Source organism: Rosa chinensis, chromosome 6 (assembly GCF_002994745.2).
Source record: "Rosa chinensis cultivar Old Blush chromosome 6, RchiOBHm-V2, whole genome shotgun sequence".
Classification (NCBI taxonomy): domain Eukaryota; kingdom Viridiplantae; phylum Streptophyta; class Magnoliopsida; order Rosales; family Rosaceae; genus Rosa; species Rosa chinensis.
In genome coordinates this window covers 27,999,213-28,021,254 of record NC_037093.1, presented here as the reverse complement: position 1 = coordinate 28,021,254, position 22,042 = coordinate 27,999,213, and the positions used below count along the sequence as shown (strand labels likewise).

At 35.5% G+C, this 22,042-nt stretch overlaps 1 protein-coding gene and 2 long non-coding RNA genes across 14 annotated transcripts; 1 reads left to right on the top strand and 2 right to left on the bottom strand.

Moving 5' to 3' along the window:
* Positions 1–1,002: 1,002 nt before the first annotated feature.
* Positions 1,003–4,472, bottom strand: LOC121050226. Of its 2 annotated transcripts, XR_005802413.1 has the most exons (5): positions 3,959–4,472; positions 3,673–3,841; positions 2,087–2,173; positions 1,270–1,992; positions 1,003–1,088 (listed from the first exon to the last, which is right to left on the bottom strand). It is a non-coding gene; the product is annotated as an uncharacterized LOC121050226 (long non-coding RNA). The 2 variants fall into 2 exon arrangements; XR_005802412.1 differs by lacking the exon at positions 1,003–1,088 and having other exon boundaries at positions 1,098–1,992; positions 3,959–4,460.
* On the bottom strand, positions 2,201–3,666 carry LOC112173593. The gene is made up of 3 exons (XR_002925602.2): positions 3,503–3,666; positions 3,294–3,372; positions 2,201–3,181 (listed from the first exon to the last, which is right to left on the bottom strand). It is a non-coding gene; the product is annotated as an uncharacterized LOC112173593 (long non-coding RNA).
* Positions 4,473–18,260: 13,788 nt separating the features above from the next.
* Positions 18,261–21,583, top strand: LOC112169442 (acetyl-coenzyme A synthetase, chloroplastic/glyoxysomal-like). 11 transcript variants are annotated; one of them, XR_005802517.1, is made up of 7 exons: positions 18,261–18,503; positions 19,065–19,142; positions 19,965–20,066; positions 20,139–20,225; positions 20,454–20,499; positions 20,604–20,649; positions 21,058–21,583. XR_005802517.1 is itself a non-coding variant. In XM_040509809.1 (7 exons), exons 1-5 carry the CDS (start codon positions 18,641–18,643, stop codon positions 20,461–20,463), a joined length of 393 nt encoding a protein of 130 aa, XP_040365743.1. In that variant the 5' UTR covers positions 18,638–18,640; the 3' UTR covers positions 20,464–20,499; positions 20,604–20,649; positions 21,058–21,583. The 11 variants fall into 11 exon arrangements, 6 of the variants coding, with proteins under 6 accessions (XP_040365743.1, XP_040365745.1, XP_040365741.1 ...); XM_040509809.1 differs by lacking the exon at positions 18,261–18,503 and adding an exon at positions 18,638–18,752 and having other exon boundaries at positions 19,065–19,146; XR_005802519.1 differs by lacking the exon at positions 20,139–20,225.
* Positions 21,584–22,042: the final 459 nt, after the last annotated feature.

Below are 22,042 nucleotides of genomic sequence, written 5' to 3'. Positions count from 1 at the left end.
TATATGAAGCACATATTTAGTTACATTAATTCATGTGAAAGTTTTTATTAGCATGAAGTATTTGATATGCACTCTATTTATAGGAGATAATTTTGCTGCTCAGTTGCTGTTTATTTTGGAAGACTGAATTAGCATTTTTGTACCTTGGAGGTAGCTTTTGGTTATATCAGAAAGAACCATACATGGATGCTCATATTTAGAAAGAGCTTAGTATCCTCATTTCAGCAGTAGAAGTAGAAAAAGAAAGCTGATCCCTTTTGTATTTTGGAAAGTAGAGTTGCACGTAGATCTCTTGCTGTGTATTTAAGGACAATATCTTTTGTATATGTCAGTTACGAGACTCTAGATATATATATCATATAAGAGTGCTATTTAGTTTCATTAAAGTCGTATTGTTTCATTCTAATTTATATTTCAAAAATATACTTGTTGTAAAGTTTGGTAATACCGAAAACCGAAATACCGAATTTGGTAAAAATAATTAATAACCGAAAGTTTTGGTTGGTAATTGGTATGTTAATTTCAAAACCGAAAGCTTTGGTTTTGAAGTTGGTAATGCCCATAACCGATTCGAACCGACCGAGTGGCAGGCCTAATCTGAAGCATGGAACAAAGCTACATAAAGGTCAAGACATATGTGCAGAATGTTTACACAGTAAAGGTTTCTTATTATTGGTTAGTTTCTGTATTAATTAGCTGACCTTATGCTATGTGCATGCAGTTATAAACATATTAGATTACTATTCTCATTCTCACTAAATCAAAAGTTTGACAATACAAACACATTATCCAATCTCAGTTCATACAAAAGACTGATTTACATATTTTCAAATAGTACAAACACACCATTCAACTTCAGCTCACACAAAAGACTGAAACATTTTTAAACACAACATAATCGTCAAGCTTTAGGAAAATGGATAAACAGAAATCAAAAGGGTATCCTGCAAATAACTTTTCAAAACAGAAATCAAATATACTAAATGCAGACCGTGACAGCTCTTTAAATTTTATTAGCAACATCATTTAAACATTCATACCTGAATTCAAAATACTTGCAAACATTGATAGTTCACTATTCCCAATATCTACAAAACAAAAGAAAACCACTTAACCACTAACACTTTCTTTGTATGAGAATTCTAATTATGTGTAAAATCCGGCAAATATGATTGAAGTCTTTTTTAAATGAAGATCATCGGCTCTCACATTATCCACTTCTATTCACAGCTTCACCTGCTTTTGGAATGTCAATTATAGGCAACCAACCTGAGAAAGATGATCGGAATGTTAGTAGAAGCAGCTTCACAATTGACAATACCTCCAATGCCACCTAATCTGCATACAATAAATCCAATTGATAAAATGAAAATAGAAAGCTAAATGACTATATATTATTTGTAAAATTTGTCTAATCCTATATATTACAAAGCCGGCAAGTAAATGATCAAGGATTGTGAATCATGGTAATTGATAGAAGCTGATAGCCTGATAAGGCCAACCAAGATATTCAAATCTCTCTTTCTAAATATATGGACTTCAACTTTTGGTCCAAACACTCGGTGATGCAGAACAACCCTATATAGTTCATGTAAAAGACAGTAGCCAGTAACATCAACGTGTTGCATATTTCGACCCAATGTGAATGCAGGTGAGTTGTAAAGCTAAATGATCAAATACATTCCACTTCTTTTCTTTCAAGCAAGCAAGAACCCCTCTCCTCTCTCTCTCTCTTGTACTTCTTTCAAGCAGGCAAGAGCTCCTCTACTCTCTATTTGACAAACAACAAAACCCCAAAAGAAAAAATATCAAATCAAGTCTAATGAAACAGGAACCCAAACTTTATCAAAACAAACCCAAACTCTATAAACATTTGATCGATAAGTAAACCTGACAATCCGAAAGATTATCAACAAATAGAAGAAAACTCATCAAAACAATTGATTAATAGATTGCAGAGATCCAACATGCAGAATCAAATCCAATAGCTTACTACGAAAAGAAACCAAATAACTTCATCACTGTCCTAATCGAACTGAAACACATAAGAGATTCGAACTGATAACTAAAGCCATAAAAAACGAACCTTCACAATCAGAAATTTTCGCACCCGCCCCTCAGTCTCTAGGAAATTTTACCACTCTCCTTCGCTGCAAATTCTCCTCCCATTTCACTGAAACACTACATAATAAAAGGAGAGAAAATGAATAAAACTGTACATGGGATATTATTGAATTTGAACAAACAATAAGATATAGATAACAGCAACACATGAAACATAAGAGCAAGGTAAGGAAATGAGTCTGGGGCAAATAGAGCATCCAATCCATGCATGAACTGATTACACTATCTCCTGCCTACCTTAGAAGTTAATTGAATTCTCGTGTTATAAGCCTCAGATTAGAGCCTTAATATATAGAGGACTTGGAATAAAGGGAAGGGAATCAAAAGGTAGTATTCTTCCATATACATAATGGCTAAAAATAAAAGGCTAATAATGTCTAGATATATAGTACAGAAATGCTATGTCGGCTTGCATATTTAGCATGACTTTTTGCTGCTACATCATGCTAATGAGGAGTCCTATGCTTTTATGTAAGTTAAACATGGCTTCTATATACGTGTAGTTTTTTTATTTATTCTATTCTTACGTGTTTTTTTTTCCTTCCTTTGTTTCTTTATATCCAGCAACTGCCGATAAACATTACAATTAATATAAGATATGGAGAAGTGGAGCCTTAAGAACATTGACATATAAAAGGCATACAACATTAGAAATAGAAGCAGAGGATATCCTTCTTAGTTGTGTTATTTTGAATATTTACTTATTTAATGTGTTCAGCTATTCCATCATCACTGACATTAGACTGCTGTTGATCAGTAATATAAATATAAAAAAATAGAGCATTCAAGGTAGGAAACTCAGTGACAAAAGACATTGTATGCTATTTTCTGTATTCTTTCATATTTACCAAGAAACCAAACAATGCTATATGTTAAACTATGAATTTACCTAAGCAGAGGAAACAAATCTGAAAATTAAGTAAAATGACTTTGACATGAAATTCAAATTTCAGAGCAAGATAGCTATGTACTTGAATGTTACTGTTGCACTAAGTAAATCTGCACACAAAATCAATCAAGTCTCCTATAGGCTGTCAAGTACAAAGTATTACACAGCCTGCAGAAGACCATTTCAATCAAAAACAGACAGTCCCACAACACAATCACTAACTAAATTATATTTTCAACAAAATCAGAATAAAAAAGCAAGACATTTGATAGTAAACTACCTTAGAAGCACTAACTACAGGAATCACAACCACAATTGATTGAACCGCAGACACATCAAGCAAACACAATTGATCAATTCTGCATAAAAAACAAAAATGAATGTCTGCATGTATCAGCCATTTCCAATTAAATTCACAGATTAAAGAAAACAGCAAATAAACTCTGCATCTTAACATTTCATCTTATTGGAAAAAAAAAAACCCAATACCTTCACACAGATTCCTTTCTAATTAAAAATAATTATATCTAGCGATGATCTAAAGATGTCTTCAATTCTTGATTCATCAAATACAGAACCCAAAAACAATTTCAACCACAAAATTAAGATTGCCAAAAAAAAATAAAAAAAACAGGTAAACAACAAAATTGATCAAATACCTCCACTTCTTTTCTTTCAAGCAAGCAAGTGCTCCTCTCCTCTTTGCTCCACAATCTTACCCCTAAGTGTAGATTCCATCAGGCTTCTTTTGAGAAGCCGCCAATGCGAACATCAAAAACGTCAACAAGCCACACCCAAAAGTTAAATGAAATGCATCAGACACCAAACCTGGAAACACACCACAGAGCAAACCAAGTAAAATTTAACAAAAATGTGTAAACTATATCACAAAATTACAAACTCAAATCGAATCGAATCAAGCATAGATTCATATTAATTCGGTACCTTGGCCTCATCCACATGCTTCCAGCAACCAGGCTCGTCGCCATCCCAAGCAGCCTCATCGTCTTTGGGTTTGGCAAAACCAGAATAGCCGCGGAACTTTGGGTTTTCTTCTATTGAAGAAGAAACCTAAGATTCGGTGATGGCTTCCATCTTCTAGAGACGAAGCTCACCGTCCTTCGAGCTGGAGAGAGCGAACTGACCGTCGGGATTGGCAGATGCTAGGGACAGAGCGAGATCCCCTTTGCTACCAAGATCCCCTTTCTACATCCTTTGGTCCTTCCAATTAAAATTAATCATTTGAGACATGAGATATGGGTTTGAGGCACGGCTAAGGCCTAGAGAGAGAATCGGGAACTTTAGGTTAAGATAGGAACTGGGTTTGAGAGAGAGAGAGAGAGAGAGAGAGAGATGGCAGTAGAGATCGATTTGGGTGGTCTTCTTCTCGAAGATGGAAAGCAAGGAGGAGGGCGGCGTTGGCTCCACTAACTGTGATTGGATTTGAACAAGGACTGAGAGAAATTGATCATAAGGAGGATTATGTCGCCGAAGGAGAAAAAGAGAGGGAGAGCGAGTGAGCAAAGATGGAAAATAGTGAACGAGTGTTAAGCCAAAAGAGACTTGAAACAAAAAAAAAGGTCAAACTCACCTTATTCAGACAACACAATTTCTTAAATGTGTTGTCTGAATATCACTCCATTGACTAGTCTGCTATAGGGTTTGGACATTTGAGAGGGAAAAGACTTAAACTTGTTAGAGGGAAATCTAAAATTACTGCTAGGGTTCAGTATAAAAAATTTCTATCGTTTCAGATAACATTTAAGTGTTGTCTGAATCTGACCATATTTTCAAAATGAAACAAGTATGGTTTCTCATTGTATTCAGACAACACATTTAATTTATGTGTCGTCTGAAAAAATCAGACCACAGAAAATGACCATTCTGTCGTCTGAGTTCTGTTGTCTGATAGGTTTTTTGGCATAGTGACCCAAAATAAAATCAATTCACTTATGACGAAGGATATGTTCTTTACAAACACAAGTAGCACTAGCTCGGCTACAATCACTAGACTTAACTAATGAGATGTTTGTCTACAACCTTGAACGCCTTCTTCACTTGAATGATCTTCAGTTATCAGTCTTCTTGCATCTACAACTTCTCTACTTGTCTTGAGAGGATCAATGCATGTAGGTGAATGAACAATGAAACACTTAGACACGGAACAAGCGTTTCATGGACTCCTATGGAACTTTTTCTAAGCAAGCAAGACACACAATAATTCTTGCATCAAAATCACCCCAAAATCAACGCTGTTTTTCTGAATATATTGAGGAGAAAACAAATCCTCAACAATAGAGACTTAACCCTAATTGGACTCCTACTAGGAAAGATATTTTAATAAAAGATATCCAATTAAAATAAATAAATCCTAAATCACCTAGGACTTCAGAAGCACGATTTTATCAGTTGGAAAGTATCTTTGGAAAATAATATCTAAAAACCAAAAGATACTTTCCAAAATCGAACTTCCTAAAACGTCGGACTGACTCAGGGATTGCAACACATCTTGCAATCTTGTACTTATGCATGAGATGCAATTACCTGATATTCTCCGAGACTAGTTTGTAGGCTTCTTCAATCTTTTGTATGGGAATGCCAAAACACCAAGTACAAATTTTATACATACACCCAGTCCCGGAATTGAACCAAAGCATCGTTATTGGCTGAAGGTAATTACAATTATAACGTCCCAAAACAAAATCCTTTAAAGCAAAATAATGAATCGTTGCCAACTTGAAAATCATAAGAAAAAGGATAAAAAAAAAATACATATATACTATTATACAAATTGTCTTAAGAACACGAGTTGCCAAATTTCCAAAAGCAAAACATGTACAATGGTTTCACAACTCAGTTTTCAATAACGGTACAAAAGTGTACACTGTGATAATAATGGTTTTCCATTGCACACCCGTTGACTATGTCTTGGCTATCAAGCCTAGGGCTACCTAAGCCCGCTGCATTAAAAATAGGTTGCCCTTGCACACCCATTAGCCATGTCTCGGCAATCAAAGCGTTGGGCTACCTAAGCCCGATGTACTAATAATGGGTTTCCAGTGCATACCCGTTAACTATGTTTTGACTATCAAAGCCTAGGGCTACATAAGCCCGATGATCGTACAATTACTGTGGTCACATCATATAATAAAGTCACCACAATTGATTATTCAGTAGTTTTTGATCTTTGGTTGATGTCTACTTGGAGTTTATTTCTTTGAGTCATGATGCTAATTGCACTACCATAATCAAATGTGGTGACTTTATTATATGATGTGACCACAGTAATGGTAAGATCATCGGGCTTAGGTAGCCCTGGACTTTGATAGCCAAGACATAGTTAACAGGTGCACACTGGCAACCTTTTAGTAGTATATCGAGCTTAGGTAGCCCAAGGCTTTAATCGCCAAGACATAGTTAACGGGTGTGCAAGGGCAACCCATTATTAATGCAACAAGCTTAGGTAGCCGTAGACTTTGATAGCAAAACATAATCAACAGGTGTGCAATGGAAATCCATTATTATCACAGTGTATACTTTTGTACCGTTATTGGAAAAAGAGTTGGGAAACCATTGTACATGTTTTGTATAATAGTAGATTTGTATTTGATTTTATCATTTTTCTTATGATTTTCAAGTTAGCAACGATTCATTATTTTGCTTTAAAAGATTTTGATAGAAGCATTTTAGTGCGATGTTATAATAGTTAATTCCTCATATTTTACTTAGTTATTTCCTTAACTAAATCGGCTTTTAACTTTTATTTATTGGTACATTGGAGCAAATGAAGAAGAAATTAGCTTAAGAGAGCATGAGAAGCAAAGGAAACGTTGGAAATGACAAAGACAAGGCACAATATATGGATGCAGAAATGAGCTAAAATGAAGAAATGGAGTATTCCTGGTCCAACTAGGAATTCTTGGTTCGACTAGGAATCCCAGTCAAAGTAGGAATCCGAGGTCAACTAGGAAACATGTTCAGAGAAATGAAGAAAAAGGCAGAGTCCTAGTTAGACTAGGAAACCTACTCCTGCCAGGAAAAGGAATCATAATGACACAAGCAGTCCTAGTTGAACTAGGAAAGCAAAAGAAGATTCTGGATGGTTCAAGAACATTTCATGTGAAGAGTACTTGTTTGACTAGGAGTCCCCATGAGGAATCCTGACGGGGTTAGGAAACCTAAGAGCACTAGGAGACTAAGTGGCTTCAAGATTACTCAAGAAAACACTAAGAATATTCTAGAAAACTTGGGATATTGCGTAGGGGTGTAAATGAGCCGAACTGGAGTGAATACCAAGGTGATTATGTTCGGCTCATTTGTTTTTTATCGAGCTCGAGCTTGGCTAAATCTTGAAATTTTTTTTCCATGCTCAAGCTCGACTTGGCTTGAATATTTTTCTTAAACCCGAGCTAGGCTCGGCTTGGCTCGATTAATTGGATAAGCTCTAGCTTAAATAGGCTCAGTCAGGTTCATTTGACTTCAAATTTAAAAATTTAAAAAGGAAGAAAGAAAATTTAAAATAATAATCTAAAATTTGATGTCTAACCATCACACAAATCCCTTTGACTTTATTGTAATATAATTTACTTAAATTCTCAGATTCTCTTCCAATTGAAAATGAATGTAATAAAAAGAATTAAAGATTTGAGATTAGAAAAATTATATTTTCATTTATATGAAAAGTCGAGTTTTAACAAATGTCGAGCTTTAACAAACTTGAGCTACTCATGAGCTAGACGAGCCGAATACATCTTTGTTCAAGCTTGGCTCGTTTTTTTGTCGAGCCTAATATTGAGCTCAAACTCAGCTCATTTATCTTACGAACAAGAGCCGAACGAGCTAAAATTGAGCAAAATACGAGTCGAACACGAGCTGTATCGAGCCTATTTACAGCCCTAATATTGCGGCAAATAAAGAGACCTAAGTATACTAGGTGATAGGAGCATAAAATGCGATGTTTATAATGTCTAACTCCTTATATTTTGCTAAGTTATTTCCTTTAACTTGATCAATTTAAGTTAGTTAGTGTTTTACAGGTAAAATAGAGTCTCAAAGTCCAAAAATGACTAAGGAAAGCACAAATGGCGCAGAAATGAAGAAATGGAAGTTCTCCCAGTTTGACTAGGAAAATGAATCCTAGTTGGAGTAGGAGTCTGAAGCTGACATGGACTAGGAGTTCTACTTGAGCAAGGAAACCCAATTCTACTCAGATAAGGAAACCTAGTGTGACAATGAGTCCCTGTTGGATAAGGATTACTCAAGAAGGTTCCGAAAGAGTGTAGAAGCATCTCAGGAAAGAAGTTTGTATTTGACTAGCTAGGAAACCTGATTGCATATGGAGTTCTACTCGCACTAGGAGTCTTGTGGAAGCTAGGAGACGTCTTGGCACATTCATGAAGGATCTAGAAAGTCTTATGGAAGTCGTGCCGTGCACACTTAGAGAAATACACAAAATTCAGATTTCAAAGAAATGTGGAGTTTGGATTTCGAATTGGTTTTGGATTGGATTTTTGCCATGAATTTCATGAAGATTCTAGAGGATTTTGATGTCAAGACTTCAAGGAGGATGTATAGGGCACAGATTGGGACTTGAGACGTTACTTTGATGATGTGGAATTATTTTATTAGTCAAGGGATGTGTCAACCAATCAGAAAATTAGAAGGAAATCCTGAATCAACACAACTTAGGAGAACTCAAGTAGGAACGAATTGGGAGTACGCTTCACATTCCATTATATATAGAAACATGTTTCTAATGTCAAGGGGTGCACCATATTCTCCATAATTTCGATTCCTCACTTGTTTGCTCTTGAGTTTTCAGGCTTTCACACCATCAAGTTCCTAGCCGTGTCATCCTTCATCTTTGCCATGAATTCTACCTTATGCCACCACCTTGGAGCTACTTTGAATCTTTGGGACATGACTAAGGATTGTTCATACCACCTTCCATATGTTATCTTCAAGGCTTAGTTTTCTTTTAGATAGAATTTCAGCTTTTGATTTTCTTTGTGTAAAACCGAAACCATGAGTGTACAATCTAATTGTTGGATTCAATTTTGATGTTCTTTTCAATTATTGAAACGTTTATGTGTTCTTGATCTTTATTAGTTACTGAATGCATGGAATGATGATCTGATTTTGTTTGATTGAAATCTTTTATGTGTTTTTGTTCTTTGGTTAGAAACTTAGAATGATTGCATGTAATTGGAGATAGTAATTAGGTTTATGCTTTATAACCCTATTAGTAGTAAACGCTTAGGACATAAGTAGAAATCAGATTATGCATGCTTTAAATTGACTTGCTTTGAGTACTTGAATTTGCATGATTATTAACCAAACTTTCACTTGTTCTTAATGATTCGGAACATGAGATTGCAAATTGCATTGATTGTGTGATATTTGTTTTCGAAATATATTGCTCGAGTGCTTTGCTTGATCAATTGTTTAAAGGAAAGTAAAATATGGGACATTGGTTGCTTTGATCTTTGTTTCTTGGTTGATAATGTTCCATGAGTTCTAAAAGGATTAAAGATTGCATGAATGAATTAATCTTGAATTGTTCTTAATGAATTTTTTTTCCAAAGATTCTTCTTTTCCCACCTATGTAAATAAAACGTTTTCAATCTTTTATATATTTCTGAAAAATGTCGAGTTTTGATCTTAAAACCCCCCTTGTTCTTGCGTTTATGTGTTTGTACATGTGTAAAAATCGATTTAGGTTTTCTAGGTTGCATGAAACCTTAAATAATACTTTATATAATCTGAAGATAATGTTAATAAATCGTAAATAGGTGTTGGGAATTAATTCTTGGCCGAAATATAGGTTTGGTGTTTTGTAGGAATTGTTTTGGTGGTTTTTAAGAATTGTGTTTTTTAGGGATTTTTGGTGGTGTTTCTTAAGGATTTTGTTTCCTACTTGTATTTAATTTCCTAATTAGTGTATGACTAGTAATCCTTGTTGTATGTGGATTCCTAATGTGACTATGACTTGTAAAATGTATATAAGTAGGAGTAAGATTCCAAAACTCATTCTAATATGTGTTTCTCTCTTTGTTTCGAAATTGTATGTATGTATGTATGTGTGTGTGTATATATATATATGTGTGTGTGTGTGTATTTTTCATTGCTTTCATGTTCTCTTATTTTCGTGTGGCATTGTTGTATATTCTTATTGATTTCGTGTGTTGCATGTAAGTACCCTCAATCCCAGGTTTGAATGACCCATGCTTATTCTATACAAACAACTACATTTTTCAGGGTTTAAATTTGCACTCATTTTGAGCATATCACTAGGGTTTCTTGGATGCAAAAGGGAGGAATTCTAAGTGAAATAAGTGTTTTTGTGAGATATACAAAGGAATCTAGAAAGTGACATTTTTGGAGTTATCGTGGAGAGTTTCAAGGATTACAACATGCAGAAAGGATATAATCAAGTCCAGATTCATTCCCTGTTGCCACACTCTTTTTTTTACAGAAATAATGAGAGAAAAATCAGAAAATAATCATTTAAATTCGGCAAAGATTATTATCTCCCTAAAATCAAGGTGCAATTTTAGAGGCTTCTCATTGGTTGGGTGTCACAGGATTGCTGACATGGATCTATCTGATTGGTGGGAGTTATGTGGATCAATCACATAATTCCTAGAAATGAAAAGAAGGATCCAGAAGACTTGGAAACTAAGGCTTGACGTCCCCTATAAATATACACCATTCTAACGTCAAAACTCATTCATTCTTTCATACGCTAAAACTCTCTCCATTTCCTAGTTCTCAAAGTTCTGCGTTTTCCAAGCAAGGAGGAGGAGAAGAAGAAGAAGCTGTGAGTAAGCCCCTAGCCACCATCATCCACCCTTGTGCCGTAGAATTGAAGCCTTGCTTTCAAGATTCAAGTGTTCAACGTCTCAAGTCTTCTTCGTTCATCCATTTCATAGTGTAATTCAATCTTTTTTCTTGTAAACTCTTTTGTTTTTCTTTGTTTGAATTAGTGAACAATGATTTCTAGTTAACGCATAACATTAAGGGAAAAGTTTAAAGCCCGTCTCTGTGCTTGAATAAAAGTTGTGATTTCTTTATAGTTGGTTTCTATGTTGCTTATGTGAGATTGTTTGCTTGGTTTTGCTTTACAGAAAACTTTTACATGTTCATCTTATTTGGGTCGACACTTATAGGATTTGCATGTAATTAGTGCTAGATTTAGGTTAACAATTCACCTAATAGTTTTGTGACCCTAAATCATAAGTAATAAAGGCTTTGGACAAAAGTTGAAACCAATAAAGGAGGATTGCAAATAGATGAACTTATTCATACTAGGTTGTACAATTTGGTTCACATCCTTTCTTTGTTCTTCGTGCATTGAATATGTTCTTGATCGAGAAGCTAACTTTTTAGACTATGATTTCATGTTCAATATGATTAATTTAGGTGCTTTCACTTAGATTAATTACTCAAGGAAAGTAAAAAAATGGGAAATCGTTTGCTTTTTAACGTTTTACATGGTCAAATTCTTTCTCATTCACATGGTTAAATTCTTTCTCATTCACATGGTTAAATTCTTTCTCATGAAATAGAAAATCAACTATAGGATTTGTAATTGGATTTCATGCATATAGATGTGGTTTTGATTTTTGTTCCTTGCGTTCCACCCTTGTATATGTTTTTTTTACATTTTCTTTATTTTAATTTTCAATTTTATAATCCTAAAACCCCCCTAATTTTGATCTCATGTAATTTTGTTTATTTTTGTAAATAATACTTCGTACTTGTTATTAATTCTTTATTTGTTTATGCAATTACAGATATACCCTCAATCTCCGGCTTGAACGATCCCTGTTTACCATATACTAACAATGATATTTTACAGGGTTAAATTGCATGCTATTTTTAGCATATCAATTTTTAGCGCTGTTGCTGAGATTGAAAAATCTTTTTATTATTGCGTAAATAAATGTTTATAAATATATTTTTACTGTACGTGTGCACTGATTTTCTTTTGTAATTCGTGGATAATGATGGTTGATAAGAGTTTGAGTTTGATTATGAGTCTTATACCATAACAAAATAGGTAAGGGACTCTTTCTTTAACGCTAGCCACTCAACCATTTTCTCTCAAGTAAGCGCACCTTAGTAGGACAGAATGTCTAGGCTGATTGGATACGAGAAGTGCTTTCAAGTAGGCCTTATGCCCCGCCAAAATTGTTGCTCTACTATCTGGCCGTCTCAGAAAAGAGTTACCAAAAGATTAAGAAGGGAAACTAGCGTTAAGGCTAGAGCCCTTGTGCCGTACATCTAAATCTTGGTTGAAGGCTTGTATTTGAATTTAAGCTTTTGTTAATTATTTGTTTCACATTTCACGTCCTAAAACAAAATCCTTTAAAGCAAAATAATGAATCGTTGCCAACTTGAAAAATCATAAGAAAAAGGATAAAATCAAATACAAATATAATATTATACAAATTGTCTTAAGAACACGAGCTGCCAATTTTCCAAAAGCAAAACATGTACAATGGTTTCACAACACTTTTTCCAATAACGGTACAAAAGTATACACTGTGATAATAATGGGTTGCCATTACACACCCGTTAACTATGTCTTGGCAATCAAAGTGTAGGGCTACCTAAGCCCGCTGCATTAATAATGGATTGCCTCCTTGCACACCCGTTAGCTATGTCTCGGCAATCAAAGCCTTGGGCTACTTAAGCCTGATATACTAACAATGAGTTGTCAGTGCACACCCGTTAACTATGTCTTGGCTATCAAAGTCTAGGGCTACCTAAGCCCGATGATCGTAACACTACTGTGGTCACGTCATATAATAAAGTCACTATAATTGATTATGGTAGTGCAATTAGCATCATGACTCAAAGAAATCAACTTCAAGTAGACATCAACCAAAGATCAGAAAATACCGAATAATCTACAAGTATAACAACTTCTGCCAGCCAATTTCTTCACATAACCACACCAAAGGTAGCAAAAACAATATTACTGGTAAAAATTACAAGTAGTAATGACCAGAAGGATATATGAGAAGTGGTTTGAATACAAAGCAGTAAGTATTATTAAACATCACAGGAAACTCTTATAACAATGATAATAGACTGATATGAGAATATTGAAATCAAATTGAAAATTGGATTACAAAAATTACTGCTAGTCTTGTCAACAGGCCCACCCAAACTCAAAACCCACTCTTGAAAAGAAACCTTCTCTACAATACTTGAATGAAGAGAAGAGGAAAGAAACAAACAAGAATCAGAGAAGAGAAATCACAACCTTACTCGAAAATCGAAGCAGGTAAGATGAATTAACAGATCATGTACGACTCCCTTTTTCTTCCGTTTCTTTTCTCCTCCATTCTCTCTGTTTTTCTCCCGTCTTGTTTTCTGTCAATCTTCCCCTTCCTATTCTTCTTTCTTCCCCTCCCCCCTTCTATTTGCTATCCCCTTCCTTTCTTCCTTCTTCTTTTTTGTTTTTCCTTCTTTCTTTCTCGTGTCCCCTTCTCTACCCCCCCCCCCCCCCCAGCTGAGCCCGTTTCATCTCCCCGTTGACACCAAGTCATCCTTATCCCTTGATTTAGAAATCCAAAACCAAAAACAACTAAAAAAAAACTAAAATAACCTTAGTACAAATATAATATATAAATATATATACACACACACACACACAAATGAAGACAAACAAATGAATCATAACACCCCAAAAGAAATAAACAAAACAACTTAAATATACTAAAGACCTTTTTGTGTTTTTGTTTTTGTTTTTTGTTTTTTTTTTAAATAAATTTGTGAATTCAAAAATAGCCAAAAATCTTTAAAATTGGTGATGGGATATCATGTGAATCTGTACTATTAGCCCAAAGTAACCCTGCCTCATTAGATTGACTTGTGAAATTAGATTTCAGACTTAAAACTTGTCTTCGAACTCAGAAAGTGAAAACGTCAAACTTATTTACACTTTTTTAATCATGAATGCAATTTATAATATTGAACCAACAACATAAATATATACTTACTTGATTAATCGATTTGCATATCAAGGCAATTAATTGACATTGTGGGACGGTAGACATCATCATCTGGTGAAAAAGCAACAGTCGATGGCCTTAGAGACATGTCACAAGTAAACTGAGACATTGTTTACACAACATCTTCTTGTGTATCCACTGATATTCTGTATTGTTTAAACATTTCTCCCATTTTTGGAGTGTCATCTCTATGCACCTTACTTTAAACATTTGTTCCATTCATTTTGTTTTCTCAGCCATTTTGCTTTGTAGTTCCTCCATCATGTGTCACTACTACAAAAATCAAAACACACAACACTCATCACAGAACAGAACAGAAATCTGTTGTTATGTGTTACCACTAACTCTGTTAGACAATGGTACAATTCTGTTTCTGTTGTGTGAATGTAAGCAAATTGAAAAAAAAAATTAGGGAAGATATTGCACAACCGAGTTAAGACATTTCTGTTCTGTAAATGGGAAGCTGATTTCCCTCCATTCCGAGCTCATAATTCCCTCTCAGAACAAGCTCACCAATATGGAATTTGAACTCTACAAACAACAGTCTTTTCTTATCCGTTGTATGACTGAATGTTGTATGAAGTTTGAAAAATCCTACTAGGTGTACCTTGTGCATGATGCACAACTTTGTACAACAGATTGTTATAGATCTGTTGTCTGATCATGGAACTTGATTGCATAGCGCGGCAAAGTTTCACTCAAATCAAACATATGTAGGCATAGGCGGTAATTTTCCCTCCCCTTGTTTGTCCAAATTTTTACCTATATACATTCATACAACAAATTCTTAAGTAGACGTTGTCTGACAGACTTAAAAAAAAAGTCACTGGCTTGCCCACGACCACGTTTCAATAAACTTTTCTCTGTCATCCCAACTCTCTCGCCCTCTCTCTAATACTCTCTTATCTCTTCCACTCTATCCTTTCCCTTACACCTTCGCCACCTTCCTCTTCAGGAAGATGTCGTCGCTTGCCAAGCCTTCTCTCACCGCCTCCTCCGCTCCTAGGTTTGCCTACCCCAACTGCCTTGCTAATCTATGCACAATTGCGCACACCCCATCCCTCGCAGCCCTGTTGAAGCAGACCACCACCTCTTCATGGGAGCATGTGTCGAAGCCCTGCAAGCTGTTACGGGAGATGCAGGTCCTTGTCAGTGTGGGTAAGTGAGAAAGAGCGGCGAAAGAAGAACACAACCCTCGTCGTCATGCCGAAGTAGGCCACCACGACCGCCAGCCAATTCTACCCAACTGCCTAGCCCCTACCTAAAACTATTCCTATTTCCACCCCAAAACCTAGGCTCTCGATTTTTTGAATCTCCCAAATTTTCAAATTAGAGCTCTTAATTTTTCACCTGAAATGCATAAATGACAACTTCAACAGAATCTATCTCGCAACTTGTGCTTCAGATTCCACTTTATCAAGGCTTTAATCCAACCCTATGCGATTATCAATCCTTATTTCAATTTGGCAGTGGATCTATTACTGGGATCGATTCTATTTGATTTGTGGTTTTTGCGTTTTGATATGATGTTTTTGACGTGATGTTGTTGTTGTTGAGCTTAGATTTGTGTTCGTTCCATTTTGATCTAGGCCCTGCAAAGTAGACTTTGGGATTTTGGGGTTTTCAGCAAGATGACGCAATCTCTCACTAGCTCACTCTCTTTTTAACTCTACAATTGTGACATGATTGCTCAGACCCAGGAATAGCTCTTTGCTACCCATCTCCAGTAGCAAACAATCGATGTAAGCTTTAACTCTCTGTCAATGTGCCTTTTAGTGTAAAAATCGAGTAATTGTTAATCAAAGTTATAAGACTTGTAGGTGGGTATTGTAAATGTTAACTATGTTAAGATAGCAAAGATTGCAATCTTAACATTTACTCGAAGCTTTTGATATATCGAAGTTTGATAAACAATTATTAGATGGGTATCAAAGATTACAATGATTGCAAATGTTAAGAATTATTCTTTTGAATTGAGGAGGTATGTCTTGTTTCAAATCAGATATGTAAGCTATTGTTGCCATGGTGCTACCTGATTTGCATTATCTAGCAATGACATTTGGTTCTGGCAACAACTCCATGAATTAGGTTTGTTTGCATTTGCTTCTTGTTTTGGTTTTCTCAGCAAATTCAGTTCTTTATAGTAGTTTGTTCTATGGAGCCTAAACCCTAAGAAAAGTAGAATCTGATTAATTATAATTTGGTTGTGTAGTTTTACTGCAATAGTGATGGAAAGATGAGGCTAAAGGCGATGTTCAACTCACATCTAAGTTCTTATGCTATCTATGGGAGTATTCAGAACCTGGGCCTCATTCGTCTTCTTGATTACACTATTAATGACATTCCAAACATGCCTGATTAGTGATCACTTCTCTGTCTCTTGGTTTATTTCTTCTGAAGTATTGGGTTTCAAATGTTAAAGTTGATAATTATTGCTTAGTGGTCTGTTGATAGGAGCATTTTAATGCGATGTTTTAATAATTATTTCCTCATATTTTTCTTAGTTATTTCCTTTAATTAATCATTTTTAACTTAGTTTTTATTTTCTAGATACATTGGAATAAATGGAGAAGAAATGAGCTGAAATGAAAACACATGGCGAAAAGAGAGGAGTCCTGATGACATTAGGAGACCACATGGCTTGAAGATGACGTGGGAGATATTATGGGAGATTAAATCTGATTTTTGCATGGGAAATGATGGAGATAATGTGAATTATCAAGGAGATTACATTGAGAATATCAAGGGAGTGTGCAACAAGAAAAGGCTCAAAACAAGTCCAGATTCATTCCTCAATTCCCTTAAGATATGTTTGCTGAAATTAGAGAATAAAATCTGCAATTTAAATGTGAAAATCAAGAGAAAATCAAGGGGAGGATATTAAGGATAATGCCATGGAGAGATTTAAGACAGAAAAGGTCCAAAACAAGTCCAGATTCATTCCTATTTTCACTCAAGATTATTTTGGCCGAAAATTAAGAGAAAAATCAGATAAAATCTTGGGAAATCAGCAATAATATATTTGGAAAGATTATGGAATTATTTTGGAGCTTTTTGATTGGTTGAGTGACATGGCAAAGCTGACGTGGCACTACGTGATTGGTCAAAGCTGTGTGGTGCAACCAGAAAATTCTTTAGAAATTAAATTCATGAAGCCTTGCCTTCCCCTATATATAGCCTCCTCTCTAGACATTTTACACACCAACACACCATCACCACAACACCAACACACCATCACCACAACACCATCACACCACCATCAACACACCTCTCTCCATTAGAAAATAAACATCAGAAAAATTCTCTCCATTCTCTAGTCTTCAGAAGCTCTGCGTCTCAACCAAGGAGGAGAAGAAGTCATGTAATACATCAAGATCCTATCCGCCATCCATCCTTGTGTCGTCCCTAGAAGATTGCTTGCTTTCAAGGATCTTCGAGTTCTTCGTCTAAAGGCCATGTCATCCATCTTTCACGGTGTATTTCATACTTTCTTTTCTTTTCCTTTGTTTGATTCGTAGAGTTATGAATTCTAGTTAACATGACGTTAAGGGCAAAGTTTAACCCCATTCTTATGTTTGAATAAAAATTGTGATTTTTATATGTTGATTTATACGTTGCTTATGTGAGATTGCTTGATTGATTTTGGATTACACAAAACTTTTATATGTATGTGTTCTTTGGTGGCCAACTTAGGATATATGCATGTAATTGGAGCTAATTTAAGTAGTGAAGACTTTGGACAAAAGTCGAAATCAATTAAGGAGGATTGCAAATAGGTGAACTTATTCATAACTAGGTTGCGCACTTTGGTTGACATCCTTTCTTTGTTCTTCATACGTTGAATGTGTTCTTGATTAGCTAGCTTTCTAGACTATGATTGCATGTTCAATAGGATTGATTGAGGTGCTTTCACTTAGATTAATTATTCAAGGAAAGTAAAAAATGGGAAATCGTTTGCTTTCTAACGTTTCACATGGTCAACTTCTTTCTCATGACATAGAAGATCAACTATAGGAATTGTGATTAGATTTCTTGCATATGATTGTTGTTTTGATCTTTGTTACTTGCGTTCCACCCTTGTATATATGTTTTTACATTTTTATTTTATTTATTTAATTTTTTATTTAATAATCCTAAAACCCCCTTTTGTTTATTTTATTTTTGTAAATATTATACTTTATCCTTTTATTAATTCTTTATTTGTTTTACAATAACAGGTGTACCCTCAATCCCCGGAATAGAACGATCCCTATTTATTCTATACTAACGATGACATTTTCAGGGTTAAATTATGCGCTTGCTTTGAGCGTATCATCTGCTAAAGGAAGTTGACTCTTCGCAGCTTGCAAACTATTTGAAAGATCTTGGAGTGAAAAAGGGTGATGCTTGTTGCAGTTTACTTACCCATGTTAATGGAACTTCCAATCACAATGCTTGCCTGTGCTTACATTTGTGTTGTTCACTCGGTATGTAATGGTCTTACTCTTTGCTCTCCAACATCCATAGCTTTTTCATTTCTATGACTTTTTTTCTTTCATTCTTTGGGGTTGTATTTGCTGGATTTTCTACTGAATCTCTTGCTCAATGAATAGTAGATTGCAATATGAAAGTTGTGATCACTTGCAATGCTGTTAAAAGGGGTTTTAAGGTCATCCACCACAAGGATATAGTTGTTGCTGCCCTTATTGAATCAGCCAAAAGTGGGGTTTGTGTAGGTGTGGACTGAATTCTTTGCGTGTCATATTGAATAATTTGTATTTAATGTTTAGGTCCCAATGGAGTTTAGGTTTCTGTTTGATCATCTATTGGTAGGACAGCCCTATACATTTAGATTTGACACATTCTGGAACCTACATTATTTGCCAAAGTTGTGTGCCTAGATACAGTAACCAACCATGAGAGAATACCAGATTACTCTTCTATACTATAGTTTCTAAAACCAAGGATTAATGTTCTCATCTTTACTAACCAAATAGATATATTTTATGATAGGAATCTAATTGATATATGATATCTTGTTTGAGCAGATGTATGCTTAACTTATGAGAATGAATCTGCTTTGAAGAGGGAAGTACTAATTGGGAAGAAGGATGAGATATATGGTGGTAGGTTAGTAGTAGTACAAACTCCTCTTTCTATAGGCTTTCATGAAAAAGAAACTTTTTTTTTCTTTTCTCTTTCACATTCATACTGCATTTTTTATTCTTTCTTTATTAGTGTTTTTATCAAGGGAAAAAAATACAAACAGTACCCAAATTATGGTCGACTCCGAATTTCTGTACCAAAGTTTCCAAAACTATCACTTTGGTACCTAAAGTTCTGACCCCGACCCAACTTGAGTACCTAGAACACTGTTGGCCGTTACGGAGTTAGTCAACTGTATAACTTTGAGGGGTATTCTCGTCCTTTCACCAGATTTCTTCTTCTTCCTCAAACTCTCTTCATTTTCTTCTTCCTCCCAACTCTCCCATCATCTTGGGCACGGGTGGGCTGAGCAGGCGCGGGGCGCTGGGTGGGTTGCGCAAGGGTGGGACGCGGGTACATATGTTAGGTCGGGCTAGATAACTTGGGTACCATTGTGATAGTTTTTGAAAATTTGGGTACAGAAATTCAGAGTCGGTCATAGGTTGGGTATTATTTGTATTTTTTTCCCTGGAGGTAAAGACAGAGGGTCGGTTTTACCCCTAAGAAAATGCCACGTGGCATGATAGTTAACGCCGTCCATGACGGCATGTACGAATGTTGGGTCGGGTGGGATATTTGGGGTACCATTGTGATAGTTTCAGAAACTTGGGTATAGAAATTCAGAGTGGCCCATAAGTTGGGTACTGTTTGTAATTTTTTTCCCTTTTATCAACTGGTTATAGGTGACTTGAACATTTACTTTACGGATTGGTGTTGACTGATGACTCGTAATTATATTCCAGGATGGCATACCTAAATATCCAACTACATGTGCAGTTGAGTGGGTTGATGCAGAGGATCCACTTTTTGTGCTCTATATCAGTGGGAGCACTGGGAAGCCCTAGGTATATTTGTTCCGTACTTCAATTTCAATTTTTTCTTCTTCTTTTGGATTTTTCTAATTTTAATCTTATTAGCGAGTTCTGCACACAACTGGGGATATATGGTGCAGTTGCTACAACATTTAAATATACTTTTGATTACAAACCATCCGACATCTACTGGTACCCTTCACAACCAGAGGCTTATTATTATTTGTTAATTTGACTTTTTCATGTTAAACTACATATATACCAGAGATCAATGGAAACTTTGATTAATTGGATTGAACTGAGAACCAAGCATTTGATGAACTATTAGGTAGTAATCTTGTGCTAATATTAGTTATTCAATCTAATGTTTATCATACTTAATAGTTTGTTTTCATTTGATTCTGTAATAATAAATTGCAGGTGGAATTGAAACTCTAGCAATCCAAAAGTCTTGGGGGGAATTTAGGTGAGTTATGTTTCTTTCAGTATCACTGGTGTCCATAATCTGAAATGTTTCTTTGAGGATCACTGTTGACCATTGCTTGTATTAAACATAAACACAAATTTCAGGTTTGGGAAAACACAGCTTGCACACACACTCTGCGTAACCACACAGGTTTGTCTCTCTCCTTGTTTGCATACTGGAAATCACGCCATCATTGTGCAAAATTCTGTTATGGTCTTTCACTAAAAGTCAGGCATTTGAGTAGTGAAATGTTCAATTTACATTGACTGTGATTTTCAGTCTTCTTACATATCATTCAGCTTGATTAACGGAGAATTATACACCATTAAGAAGCATGTTACTGAAAAAGTGATAATTGTGGGTTATGGACTGCTGCAGTGCCATGCCAAGTAAAGTTGAATGCCAATATTGCTTTTACAATTGTGCATCCCATATCTGGTCTTTCTCGAATAATAAACTAGCAGATACCTAAGATTTCCATACTTGAACATGCTCTTACTTACATTTGATATGCACAATCTTTTTGTCAAATTAAATTAACTTGGCTCTTTGATGCAGCAAATACATCTAGTCGATGGAGACAACTACTGTAGTTCAATCAGCAACTGAAACTACTATTGTATCCTCTTGCACTCCGTGTTTTTGTTTGCTAGTTTGGAAGGATGTGATAGCTGCCATTATTTTCTTTGAAATTGAGAACTCCCCTTGTTTTCTTACTAGAGTTTTATACAAGTTAGATTTGTTAAGTTTGGGTATTGATTTTGGTGGTCCAGTTTTCGCTTTATTGCTGGTTAGCTTTGTTGCATGTGCTGGTACCATAGTTTTTCTTTTGGTTGATTGCACTCCAGGTTTCTTTTCTTTTTTGAAAATTGGACTTTCATTTTTTCTTTTTGGTTTTACTTTGGCTTATTTAGAATTTGTTAAAGCTTTCGAAGTGTTAACTAATTGGTTAAGTTTGGTGTCTGATGACATGAGTTTTGGAGTTATTTGATGTGATGACCTGGATTTTTGTTATTTAATTTTGGTAATTAATAATGGACCAGTTGTACGAATATTTGTTATTGTACTTTATTCGTAGGTTGTATGTGAAGTGGAATAGTTTTTGTACGTATAATTATTCGAATTTCACAGTTTAGGGGGTCGTGTGAAGTTTGACTTTTTATATGTTAGGATTCTCGGAAAACTTCCTTCACAAAAGTTGTAGAGCGTGTCAATACGAGTTCGTAGACATGTGGAACGCGTCAATCGGAGTTCGTATGAGAAAGTTATGGCTAGCGGAAGAAGTTTCCGTTTTAGTATAAATAGGGAAAATCTGAAATTTAGTTTCATTTTTCCCTTTCCTTTTCCGGAAGCCCTCTCCTCTCTCTCTCTCTTCTCTCTCGGTCGATACCTTCAGTATCAAAGATTTCAGACTGACCCGACCCGGCTTTTCCTGCGATCTCTGGCGACCTCTAGCCGTGAAACCTGCACAGAACGACTCATCTCCTCCTTCTGGTCGTCTCTATAGGCATCCTCTTGTGGCGATAACCACCCTGTACGGCGC

Excerpts from the sequence above, each read along its gene's own strand:
- LOC112169442 (XM_040509806.1), top strand. The coding sequence starts at position 18,641 with ATGAAAGTTGTGATCACTTGCAATGCTGTTAAAAGGGGTTTTAAGGTC. Across the intron at positions 18,753-19,064 it reads CAAAAGTGGGGTTTGTGTAG|ATGTATGCTTAACTTATGAG; the intron begins GTGTGGACTGAA and ends TTGTTTGAGCAG. Across the intron at positions 19,147-19,964 it reads GATGAGATATATGGTGGTAG|GATGGCATACCTAAATATCC; the intron begins GTTAGTAGTAGT and ends ATTATATTCCAG.